This window comes from Telmatherina bonti (assembly GCF_933228915.1).
Source record: "Telmatherina bonti genome assembly, chromosome: 9".
Taxonomy (NCBI): Eukaryota; Metazoa; Chordata; class Actinopteri; order Atheriniformes; family Telmatherinidae; genus Telmatherina; species Telmatherina bonti.
Genome location: NC_136627.1, coordinates 24,520,579 through 24,534,114, shown reverse-complemented (window position 1 = coordinate 24,534,114; position 13,536 = coordinate 24,520,579). Strand labels below are relative to the sequence as shown.

The 13,536-nt window shown below is 38.0% G+C and overlaps 1 protein-coding gene across 1 annotated transcript; it reads left to right on the top strand.

Moving 5' to 3' along the window:
* Positions 1-476: 476 nt before the first annotated feature.
* Positions 477-12,960, top strand: capn12 (calpain 12; the record flags this gene model as incomplete). The annotated part of the gene is made up of 21 exons (XM_079246280.1): positions 477-677; positions 1,361-1,430; positions 1,901-2,019; positions 5,869-6,002; positions 6,139-6,310; positions 6,394-6,477; positions 7,956-8,041; positions 8,130-8,207; positions 8,292-8,464; positions 8,555-8,814; positions 8,995-9,074; positions 9,598-9,720; positions 10,039-10,075; positions 10,239-10,310; positions 10,409-10,454; positions 11,021-11,082; positions 11,686-11,754; positions 11,833-11,911; positions 11,992-12,108; positions 12,681-12,733; positions 12,827-12,960. 21 exons carry the CDS (start codon positions 477-479, stop codon positions 12,851-12,853), a joined length of 2,142 nt encoding a protein of 713 aa, XP_079102406.1. The 3' UTR covers positions 12,854-12,960.
* Between the last annotated feature and the right edge of the window lie 576 nt (positions 12,961-13,536).

Genomic DNA, 13,536 nt, shown 5'->3' with positions numbered 1-13,536 from the left:
CATTTGCGAATGAATGTAATTGTTTTATAAATGATAGTCAAACAAAGTTGATGTAATGCCTGCAGCATAACTTCTAAAAGAGCGATGATAAAAGTAGAATCTCATTTGATCAAAGTGCAACAAGGAACAGAAATCAGTCATAAAAAAATAAACTACGACGAGCAACAACATCAGAAAAAGAGACATAATGTTCTCATGCTGGTTCAGGAGGTTGTGAACTTAAATAGTTGTCCTGTCCATATGACTGTCATTATGTAGGCCTACTTCTGCTCCTTCTCACGGATGGACGATAAATCAGGAGGATCAAAGCTGCTGTTGGCAACGTGTTATAACTCAGACTCCGGATCTCTGCGCCTCCGGCGCTCTGCATTCCGTTGCATGGGAGGCGTCTCAGTGGGGATGAGCCCTCCTTGCTGTATTTAAGCGCCGATGCCTCACATGTTGCATCTGATTTATCTGTGCATCATTTTAGCGGCATGGCTCCTGACAACACAGCCCCTTTGGGCTCCATCGAAAACCCAATTAAATTTCGGGATCAAGACTTCAATGCTCTTTTGGAGCAGTGTTTGCAATCTGGTGTGCTGTTCACTGATCCAACCTTCCTGGCTGACCAGACGTCCATCGGTATGCCCGAAGACCCGGATCCAAAGAAAGCAATTAAATGGAAACGACCAAAGGTGTGGACTTTATCACAGCTATCAGTGAGGAAGCATGGATATGTTTTGCAGATATTCAGTGGGATGGGTCTTTACTAAATGGATCTGATTATAAGTATTATATTTAAAAAAATAATACCCCATTAATAGGAAAGCATATCTGCCAGTAGACAGTATTTGTGATTCTACCATGAACTCTACCACAGTGTTTTTTAACACTGGTCCTCAGGGCCCATTGTCCTGCATGTTTTATTTCCTTTCAACTCCACTACACCTGATGCAGATTAACTTGATTGCTTGCAAATTTTTATGAAAATCAGATAATCAGCTATTGATTTGAATCAGGTGTGTTAAAGTAAGGTTACCTATAACACATGCAGGGCAGTGGACTGCTCAACCACTACTCTACCAAGACAGATATCAAAAGGTCAATCAGGTTTGGCAGAGGTCTTGCAATCTAAAGCAATATGGAAAGAACACATCTTCACATTTTTCTCCATGATTCTCATATATAACACATCAATATAACACTAAAGATAAAAATGATTTATATGGTGATTCAAAACAATCTTCTTCCACAATAACTTAATAATTCATACTTGTGCACAAATGTCCAACAGCTCAGCCCTAAAAATGAATGGTATTGTCTTTAACAATTCATGGGTCTGTAGTCACAATGTTCTCATTTCACTCCATTCCTGAAGGAAATCAATAAGGATGCTGTGTTTGTAGAGGGTACGACTGGGACCACTGATATCTGTCAAGGCCAGCTAGGTGAGTACAACAGAAAAGAAAAAAAAAAAATCCTGCGTATCAGCGCTCCCCAAGGATGACAGACTGAGTATTGAAATCAGGTTACAAGATCCTGAACTGTCTTATCATTTTTCCTTGCACAACATCTGGCAGATTTAAACCTACAATAAATAAATTTTAAAAAATCAAACTTAAACAGTCCTCTGCTTAGTTTGTGGTTTTCTGAGGCACCACCACCACCACACAGCACCCCACCCTTCCTTTTTTAAGTTTCATCTTAAGAGGAAGACGTTAGTGTTAGTGAGGAATGTGTTTATTACACTTTGTGTGTGTGAGTGTGTGTGTATGCGTGTGTTTAGAAACCACTGACGAAACTAACTTCACAGAGGGCTTTTACTCTACCTGAGATACGTTCATACTGTTTCATACTTACAAATCACTTATAATTATCCCTTCACGTCAACCTCGTGTGTTTCTTTTTTATTGATCAGGTAACTGCTGGCTTCTTGCAGCCCTGTCCTGCCTGACTCAACACCCTAAACTATTTGATAATGTGCAGCCACCCAACCAGAGTCTGAATGAGCCTTATGCAGGGATCTTCCACTTTAGGGTGAGTAAATCCTTTGGTCCTTTTCTTAGGCCTTCCCTTTCCCCACTAAACACACAGACTGCCTTATGTTTCACTTTAATGCTGGTTCTGAATCCTTAAACATTCTTTGAAAGGTAAAGGTAAACATTTATACACTTTAAACAGTTTTACAACATCAGAGTTTTCCAACAACAAAACACATAGTTGTCATTCTGACAGTGCATCCACATGTATTTGATGCTCCAGAAGGAACCAGAAGTATGCATGACATGCAGTCCCAGAGTTCACAATCACTTTTCATTATAGGAGTAAACAAACACTTAAAACAAACATTTAATTTTTCTCAGACTTGGTTATAAATGTCTTAAAAGACTTAGTCTTCTCATACCAGCCTTAGTTGTTCCCAAAGACAGAACCAAAACCTTTAATGACACCTTGTTTCACCAGTATGGCCCTGACTGTGGAACAGCCTCCCAGAGAAACTTATGGCTGCAGTGTTGATTTCTTAAAAAAAAAAAAAAAAAAAAGGGCTCAAGACTATACCTTTATAGCTTAGTTTATAGCTAAAATTTTATTTGATTTCATTTGTCTATTTTGGTATATCTTATTTATAATACAATCATTTTATTTATTTATTTATTTATTTATTTTATGTTTTTTTTTTCCATTTATTTTAAATATTACTTATTTGTGTTTCTGTTTTTATTGGACTGTTTTACCCAGGTACACTACCAGTCAAAAGTTTGGACACACTTTACCATTAAATAAAACTTTTGACTGGTAGTATATATTGTTGTTACAAACTCCTTTAGTTATCAGCTAAGTCTGCAGTGTTGTTGCCACGTTGATCACCCGTGTCTGGGTGGATGTAGGAGTCCTGCACTGCAGCCCTACAGCTGTGATGTTTACCCTGGGCTACGCTGATCTGGATCTCCAAGGGCGTGGCTTCTGTTTTCATGGTACTTATGATCCCCAACATATCGTTTCCTCATGGCATCATCTAGCCACTAGTTTATTTCCCTATTGATACACAAAGGTGTTCATGGGTGGTTGCAGTGGGAGAGATGGTGGCAGGGTCTTTGCACACATGGTTTGTATGTGATTGCATATGTACATGAGTGCATTCAAGGGAGAACGAGACTATGACCAGGAGTGTGTTTTAAATATTGTTAGGTTTTATACAAGTGAATGAAGACTTGTTTTTCATAAAGCACTTTTTGAAAGTTTATTAATTTAATTTAATTTAATTTAATTTAATTTAATTTAATTTCATTTCATTTCATTTCATTTCATTTCATTTCATTTCATTTCATTTGGATGATTTGCATTTGTTTGTATCATAGCAAAAATATGCTCTGATGAGGACACTATCAGCATAAACCGTGTGCCTTTAAATTACAGTTGTCATTTCACCATGTACGTTTTCTTCCTCTTCGTTAAAACAAAATTGCATATCACATAATCACAATGAAATCTGACCCAGCCATTAAACGGGAGTTGCAGTAAACTGGGGCTGCCAGACTGAAACAAAAATTAACTCTGACCTGCAGGGCTTGGGTGAGTTCATTTCTTTGCACACCCTCAGATTTTCTTTGATATTTTAAGATACTTAATTCCATTTAGAGACAAATAAATCCATTTAAATTTATGGACTTTCCCTTCATTAATAAATGTTTACTCAAACCGCTCCTCATATAACCAGAGGCTACATTCTAGGTATGACTTGCTCTGTTTAAGCATAAATATTAGATCTGATTTATGGATCTCATTTAAACTTGTAAACTTGTTGAGTCTCTGAAATTATTCATACTTTCCTGTTTTATTGTCTTCTCATTTAGCTGTTGTGCCATCACGTTTTTAATACAGGCAGCTGTGTCGAGCAGTAATAAATCTCTGACCTAATCAAGTCAGTAAAATATCTTCTTATTAAAATAATGAAGCTTATAAAAGCAAACTGATTACTCAGTGATTATGCAATGATTCTACTGTCCTGGAGCCTTGGACCTTTGGAGACTGTTGGGAAGAATGTGGCATGACTGAACAAGCAACACTGCTAAGGAGTGGAAATGAACACATAAAGACCCAACCCATGAAAAAATGATCAGATGAATCTTAACTTATCAAATTTTTCACTTTAACAAAATTTAAATAAAAAAATGTCTAATTTTTATGGGTATATACCATTTATTACTATGTGGTATGTTAAAAATTTTATAGTGTAATTTTCAGCTTTTTGGTATCCATTAAGGAGCAGAAAACAAGAGTCATATTGTGCTCCACGGGATTTTGAGCAAAGTTTGTACCATAAAGTAACACCAAATACCTCAGAAACTGTATGCATCATGATGTCTTGCTGGATTCTTAGGGGTTAATTTAGCCTTGCTAGTGTGGTGGGAGACCAGTCCTGACTTGCACAGAGTGGTTACCTACACACACTAACTCACACACTCACTGTCATGCAGCCATAGTTCCACAGGCAAGTAAATCTTTTTGGAGATCTTAACTGCTGATCTTAGCCTTGCCACAGCCCAATACTTGTGCAGGCCCAACCCTTTCCTTGAAATGTTTCACCATCTTAACATTTCATGATTAAAATGATGGGGGATGTGGTTTTGTCCTCATAAAGAAGTTGTTCCTATAATGTGAGCATGCAAATGAATGCAGGGCATCCTAACACAGATAAAAACTGGACAATCACAAACATACAGATGCAAATGTAAAGAAGCAGCAATAGATAACAAGGGGTTGTCTCAGTTTCTGATGTGAGTAAACGATTAGCAGCAGGACACACACACCCAGTCATGATGAGTAATTGACTTGGATACCTCGATCTATGTATTAATTTTTTGTCATAATTTTTAACAGCTGGTTGTCTCAATTTTAAAGACTGTCGTTGTCCAAATACACCCTTGGGGACCATGCAGTCAGAAATGACTTTTGAACAACAGGCAACCTCTAGTGGGTCAAGAGAGCGACTGCATGTCCATCTATCATCTATTTATTATCTACTCCTTATCCAAAATCATGGAGTCAACATATCGAGGAAGCCAATACATTTCCATAGCAACATTCTCCAGCTGCTCTTGGGATGTCTTAAGGTATTTCCAGGCCAGAAGGGACATAAAATCCTGTCAGTGTGTTCTTTGTCTCTACCTGAGTGTAAGTTTGCGCTCCTTCAATGAGAATGCCCAGACCCTTGTCTTCACGTACCACCAGCGTCACATTGGACTGAACTTGAATTTGAAAGACCCTACCAGCAAAACCCTCAAACGCCTCCACCACATTAAGGTGTCAGTTTTACACATGAGGATAATCACATGTTCACTGTAATAGTAGGGCTAATGGTCTCATATGACAAAGAATGTTTTTAACACTTTCTATGATAATTTTTTAATCCTAAACAAGTTATTGGCTGAAGGAAAACAGACAAAAAATTATGTTCTAATGTTTTTTTTTTGTTTTGATATATAATTAAAGAAACTAGTCAAATTGTGTCCATTTGTGGACTCTTTTTGAGGCTTTGGGAAACACATTAGTTTGTTTATCTCCATGAAATTTATTGCAAACTCTTTATCTGCTGTGGTTCACTCTCTTTTGTCTCACATTGCCATCTCAGAGTTCATTGGGTATTTGTATTCAACTGGGTAAAACATGCATCTTTCTGAAGAGTTAGTAAAAAAAAAAAAAACCAAAAAAAAACCACGTTACTGTTATTTGTGTCAATAGGTTATCTAATTACACTTGGTGGCCATAGAGCTGAGATTCACACTCCGCCCTCCTCGTCATATCTCCTTATGACTCATTACATCCAGTCCTCCTCTCTTCTCACCATGTCCCTCTTCCTGTCTCTGTCTCTCTCCTTCTGCACAGTTCTGGCAGTATGGTGTGTGGGTGGAGGTGGTTGTGGATGACAGGCTGCCAGTGCGCGAAGGCCGTCTGCTCTTCAGCTATTCTCACACTCACAATGAGTTTTGGAGCGCTCTGTTGGAGAAGGCCTATGCCAAGTCAGTCGCCACTATTAGCATATGTTTCTGGGTTGTAATGACTGAGATCACCCACACTCTTTCAGCGTGTTTGTCACTGCAACAGTTTGACTGAGAAGCACAGCCTCAAGAGATAAATGTCTCACCTGTAATCTAGGTTAGTCGGATCCTATGGAAGCCTGAAGGGGGGCAACATTTCAGAGGGCATGGAAGACTTTACAGGAGGCATTGCATACTCACTTCCTGTGTCATCTCACACCCCCCCTGTCCTGTGGAAGTCACTGACTGCTGCCCTGTCTAGAGGCAGCCTGCTCAGCTGCTTCATCCAGGTATGTTCAGATCAAAATGCTTACATTCTTTAGGGGATGTTAAGATTTATTCACCTTCACTTTTCTCCTCCTCCTCCTCAAAGGCCTGTAACAACAAAGATATTGGTAAAATGACAGGAGACGGGCTGATAAAGGGCCATGCCTATGCCATAACGGACACTAATGTGGTTAGTATGACACAAAGGGCAACACAGCAGCTTTGTTCAGTTTACGGTTTATCCACCTCTACTTACTTTGTATGCAAGAGAAATCTGCAAGCAATATTTCCAAATTACATGTAAACTTTTTCTTATTTCCATCTGCAATTATTACATCTGAAATATGTAAATTACTTAAATGTAATCTAAGATAATTGATCCTGACCAAATCCGATCTAATTTTCTATAATATAGTTTTCGGTGTTAATTAATTCACATCTGACAAAAGTCATTATGGTGCTCATTCAAGTTCATAAAGTATTCTAGTTGTTGGGGGTGTTTATATGATTATACTCCATCTAAGGTTAAATATTACTCTTGTTTTATTTTAAATATGAATAAAAGATTCCACAAAACTCCTAATTTGTATCTTCTGTCGTAATGCAGTCTACAGTCATTCATATTCTCATATCGCCTATCTCACCCCTGTATAATTGAGTCTGAGATTACATTAGTAGACATACAGAAACATTTATTTTTATGATTACATAATTATTCATGAGAGGACTTCACCGGGGGAATGGTACTTAGGGTGGCCTTTGCTTCTGCCTATTCCTATTTAGACATTTCTGTAATGTCTTTAATTTTTTAATATGTTCTGAAAATTTCTGAAGAAAAAATTGTGAATAAACTAAACCGAAACTGAACTTTGAATTATTTGTCATAAAAGGGTAGATTTTCCGATAACTTCACCAACTTTATATATAAGGAATAACTATATATGTATGGAATGAATAATGAATTGTGCACATTGTGGTGTTCTAGACTCTGTGTCATGCATTATAACCATGTAATGCATGGATCCGAGTTGTTTAATCCGCTTATATCATGATCCCACACAATGAACATTTTATGACAAATTTTTAGATTTTATTTTCTACAAAACGTGCTGAATATACTAAAATAGAGGAACTATTTCATGTTGGTCTTAATATACTTTTAATGCCGAACAATCGCTGTCAAGATACTGTGCATTCAGCATGTGTCACAGTCACTGAGTCATCCAGCAAGTTTATTCATTAGCAGCAGGTATCTTTTTTTTTTTCTGTCTGATCAAACTTGCTAGATTCTGATGTTCCTCACAGTCAATAGTTTTGTTCTCCGCAGGGGCCACAGAAAAAAAAAAAAAAGCAAAGCTACTGTGCATTTCTCACATTCACCTGTCAAAAGCCACCTTATCTGAATATGTTGATTAAGGCGTCGCTATGGTGACGCTCATAATGGAGTGATATTACAGTGACTTAACTTGCCAAACTATGCATGAGTATATATAATAATAATGCATTCCAGTTGGCATTAGAATTCTCTCTGATCATAATGATTTTTAACAGCATTATTCATTAGCACTCAGGGGTTTCTGCTGCTCTCGTGTGTAAATACAATTATAATCTGCAAAAAGACAATATGAGGTAAATGACAGTGTCTAACAGACATTTCTTTCTGTGTAGGTAAAGAAAGCATCAGATGAGATTCTGTTGCTGAAGCTGAGGAATCCCTGGGGGTTTATTGAATATAAAGGACCTTGGAGTGACACGTGAGTGAGAGAGATCACAGTTACTGTACAAACAAATTGCATATTCTTCATTCATATTGAGTTGGTCTTCGTATGTGTGGTTCTGCAGGGGTAAAGAGTGGGACAATGTGGACAAATCAGAGAAAGAAAGGATTGAGCTGAAACAGAAAGAAGATGGAGAGTTCTGGTAACTGAAGAGATGCTAAAAGTTGCAAAACCTCTCACATAACAATAGAATAAGAAGTCTGATGTAAATTATTGTCCCCATCAGGATCTGTGCAAATGCCTTCAGCAGCCTTTTTGATGTGGTGGAGCTCTGTAGCGTGAATCCTGAGTCATATGTGGAGGAAAACACAACCACTGCAAAGTCCATCTGGACCATCAGCGAACATCATGGATCCTGGGTGCCAGGGAGCTCTGCAGGCGGCAGTTGCAAATACCACAGTATGTTCATGAGTTCACATTCACTCAGTTATCAGTTTCAGTTCTGTTTGGGATCGTTTCTGCTGACCTTCTGTACTGATTCCTCTTTAGAAACATTCTGGAAGAATCCGCAGTTCCAGCTGGTGCTCACAGAGAAAGATCACGATGATGAAGAAGATGATGATGAGGATGATGAAGGTGATGAGGAGGATGATGAAATGACCCCAGAAGAGAAAAAGAAAGCAGAGAAAAAGAAAAGGAAAGCAAAACAGTGCACAGTATTGGTGGAGATGCTGCAGAAAAACCGCAGGCAGAAGGATAAAATTAATTTCCTCTACATAGCTTTTCACATCTACAAGGTGACACGGAAGCGCTGTATTCATTCTGTATTTGTTTCTCTGTAGCTTAACTCACGTCAAATAAACACATTTTATTTTTGTTTTCTTTTGTTTCAGATTCCTTCTGAGGTAAGTGTCAAGAAAAATAAACAGTGTTTATTAAATAAACATCAGAACATTCAAAAATTTGTTTAATACTGTTTCTCCTCGTAGCTTGAAGGCTCTTGTTTGGACCAGAGCTACTTTTTGAAAAATCATCCTGTGGGTGAATCTGGCAAATATGAGGCTCAAAGGTAAAAGAATAATATCAGAAGAAAGGTTTGCTACTTTACCTTGTATGTTTTCTTACAGTAGCACCTCAAAAGCCTGTCTTTATTACCGTAACATAAAGAAATGTTCTCTTTGACTGCGCTAACTGCATGTTTTAGGCTTTATGATCATGGATAATAATAACAAAAAAAAAAAATCAATTTAATAAAGTTTAAAAAAAAATTAAGCATACAGAAACCAGAATTTGGCATTTCTACTGATTGTAATGGTAACTTTTAAAAATGTCAAACGTCGTAAACCACTGCTTTGGGAACATGTAAGTTGTAAACATTGTAAGTTGATCCTATTTTCAAGCTTTTGTTTGCAAGATTCAATACATCCACTCATTAATCCATTAGGCCTAAATCCTTGTAATTATGTCTATTTTCCTGGTAACAACATAATCAAAAACTTCACTGGATTTTATTCATGTTTGTAATTAATTTAAAATTGCATGTTTATTGCATACTAATTAATAAGCATAACTGATAAATGTTTGTCCCATAGAGGTGTGTGGAGGAAGCTCCGTCTTGATCCAGGTAACTACATCATTGTGGGATCCAGTTACCAACCCAACCAGCCTGGCGAAATCTTTGTTCGCATTTTCTCCAAGACGGGAAACACTTTGGGGTAAGATGGAGAAAGTTTTCCAAAACAATTAGACCTAAAGAAAAAAAATCAGTCAAACACTGCTGAATTTCATTACATTGTCCACGATTGGTTTCAATATATATACACATATATAAATATATGTATATACAGTTTTACAGTATGACAGTTTTGCTATTTAAGATGCTAGACAACTAGCCTACAATTTTTATGTTTACAGTTATGACTAAAGCTTTCACTGTATTTATCTGTTTATAATGATATAGATTGACATTAACACATGAACTTTTGAATAAACTTCAGAAAAGAACACATCATGCTGTGTCCTTTGTTTTTCAGAACGCAGGACTTTACCTGCTCCTCTAGCTTCCTCACAGTAAGTTCATGACTTTAAACACTAAAAGATATGGCAAAAAGATTATTGCTAGTGAAATGTTTTTTCTGTTGTGGTTTTTTTTTTTTTTTTTTTTTTTTTTTTTGTTGTTTGTTTTGTTCGTTTTTGTTTTGTTTTGTTTTTTGCCATGTTTATGTCTTTAAAGGTCATGGCAACTCCTGTTTTCCCTGAGGATCAGATGAAAGTTCAGAAGACTTTTGATGAGAAAGCTGGCTCAGTAAGAATTATTCCTCTCGTCATTTGTGGGCTACAGCAGAAAATTGAAAGTGTATTATAAAGTTTTAAGTGAATTAATTGTCTCTGTCTTGCCAACAGGATGACAGGTTGAACGCCAAAGAAATCACGGAGCTCTTTAACTCAGGTTAGAGTGTCCTGGAACTACAAGGGCTTTAGCCTATTCTAACCACGTCAAGCAGTCAGCCACAGTAATAATATCTGGTTGTAGCACCTGCAATGGCCACTAGATGGGAGCAAAGTAGCAACACAGTTAGAGTTCGAGCAGTGGAAGCATGGTGGTCAACAGTCTCGAGCAAGGGTGCCCAAGTTTGGTCCTCTAGATCTACCGTCCTGCAACTTCTAGATGCAACCCTTGTCCAACACACATGAATAAAATGTTTGTCTCATTACCAGGCTGCAGCAGCGCTGGATGACATGCACAAGAAGGAATTAAGTTATTTGATTCAGCTGTGTGCAACTTGGACAAGAGTTGCATCTAAAAGTTGCATGACGGCAGATCTAGAGGACTAAACTTGGGCACACCCAGTCTAGACAGAAGCTCACAGCTGCAGTCAGACAAAGTTAAATGAACTTGGTTTGGTAATAAGGGACAACACATGTCCTTGCCTTCACCTTTTTTTTTTTTTAAAAAAAAAATTAAAACTCCTCTTTTCTATCCTGCATCAATTTGTCTTTCTGTTCAATTTACAGTTCTTGACAAAGATTACCATCTGCCACTGGAGACGTGTAGGCAGGTCATCTTTGGAGTGGATGTATCCTTTTATCATTAATAGATTGACCTCTAACTCATTCTCCAATCTCATTGTAGTTAACAATCCCAACAGTCTAAACGTATTTTGGAGCCTATCCCAGCAGTCTTTTGGGCAAAAGGCAGGGTACCCCCTGAACAGCTTGCCAGTCCATCGCAGGGCTACACAGAAACAAACAAACACGCTCACACTTAGGGGCAATTTAGAGTAACCAATTAACCTAACATGCATGTCTTTGGATGGTGGGAGGAAGTTGGAGTACCTGGAGAGAACCCACGCATACACGGGGAGAACATGCAAACTCCACACAGAAAGGCCACTGTCAAAACCCCGCCCCAGCTGAAGATCGAACCAGCAACCATCTGTGAGGCCACAGTGCTAACCGCTATGCCACCGTGCAGCCTGAGTTAATATCACAACTACTCAATAAAAGTGAATTACTGTACCTTTGTTTCACAGTTGACATGTTTGTTGATGATTGTCGCTGAATCCACCCTCCTCATCTCAAGTTATTGTGCCATCCTGCTGCTTTCCTTCTCTTTTAGTCCTTATAACTTAATGTTTCCATCTTCTTTCCTCTTGAAATGTCCTTAACTCTGTCGGCAGACAAAAGGGCGCGCCACTCTCAGCCGCGCACAAGCAGAGACATTGCTGTCCACTCTACACAGTCTGCAAGTATGTGTGGCTCAGAATGTGTGAATGAGAAGGTAAAAGAAGGAAAATAGTGTCACTGATGCTGCTTTCCTTTTTCAGTCCATCTTTTTCCAGTTTGATGAGGATTCTTCTGGGACCATGAGCCCCTTTGAGCTCAGTCTTGCACTGGAAGCTGTTGGTATGGATGGATCCACACTCAAACAAAGATTGCTGCTGGCAGTACATCTTCATTTATTCCTCCATTCCTCTGTTTCCCAGGAATCCAATGTGATAACAAGATAGTACAGATGTTGTCTGAACGCTTTGCAGCTGGAGAGCTTCACATGCCCTTCCATGGCTTTGTGTCATGTGTCACCAGGCTGCGTAAACTTTTTGGTAACACACACACACACCAATCAGCAGAATATTAGAATGACAAGCATCGACTCTGAAGTGTTTTCTGATGTTGCAGCAAACTATTCTTTCTCAAACAGTTCTTGAACAGGTTTTAGCATGAGGCTGAAAGATGACATTGTCATCTAGGAAGGTTTTTTATCACAATAAAGTTTCTTGCTGGTAATGTTTACAGCAGCAATGTTGGAATATTAAGATGCTATTGTGCATTACACACTGCCAGGTTAACAGCATAGTCAGATCTGCTTAATGCTGTGTTGTAATAGTTGCTGCAAAATGTACTTAGTAGCATTATGTAGACATGGATGCATGTTAATTTTGCTGTTCCAAATTAGTTTGCCAAATAGGCAAATGTGCCGTCAATAAAATAATTCAGTGTATACATAAATATAAGATAGGAATCACAATATGGGTGGAATGACTTGCTTAGTGGAGGTCTAGTCTCCAAGTGCTTCTCTAGTTATATCATGGAAAAATTCACATCTGCTTTCTGATAGTTAATGTCATTAGGAGACATGATAATCTGCAGTCATTTTCTGTTCTTCTCTCTACAGCTCTGTTTGAAACAGAGACCAGTCAAGAAGTGAAAGACAGAGGAATCAACTCTGTGAGTATCAGGATAAATATGCTGTGTTTTGTGTTCATGTTGACTTGCACCTGAACAGGTCCTGATCTTCGATCTCCTGTTGCTCCTTTACAGTGGTTGCTTCAGTTTCTGACTGTGTGAGTTTGCAGGACCCAAAGCATCTCCACATGGATCGAGCTGAGCCACAGCATTAATAATACGCTACATATATATTAAGTGTATCTTTGCTACATCTGCCAAAAGGGAGGTCATGTATTCTGTAATGTCTGTCTGTCTGTTAGTTCATGACATAACTCAAAAGCTATGGACAGATCTTAATAAATTTCTTGGGAAATCTCAGAAATAGGATAAGGAACAAATGATTACATTTGGGGGGTAATTCACCTTCAGGAATTTTTTTAAAGATTATTTTCAATGATGCGATAGGGATACTTTTGCCATTAGAGCCTCTATCCAAAAAAAATGTTTACAATCATTGGCAAACTAAATAAATGAATCAATAAAATGCCTGGAGGTGGAGGTGTGCGCGCTCTGAGCACTTCTAGTTTAAAATTGTTTTTACTTGCTGTGTCTTGTTTTGTTCTTGCTTAATCACATACAAATGTTTTCTTAGTTGATCATTGCATGATTATGTAATACTAACATTGTCCTCCACATAGTAAAAACACACTAACTTTGTTTTTATACAAGTAAACTCTTGTGCATCTTTCCTGTAACAATTGATTTTTTTAATGATTGCACAACACATTCACATGTTTAAGTCAATTCAGGGGACATGATCAAGAATACACAGTATTGATGGTGCGTATTTAAGTGAAAACAAT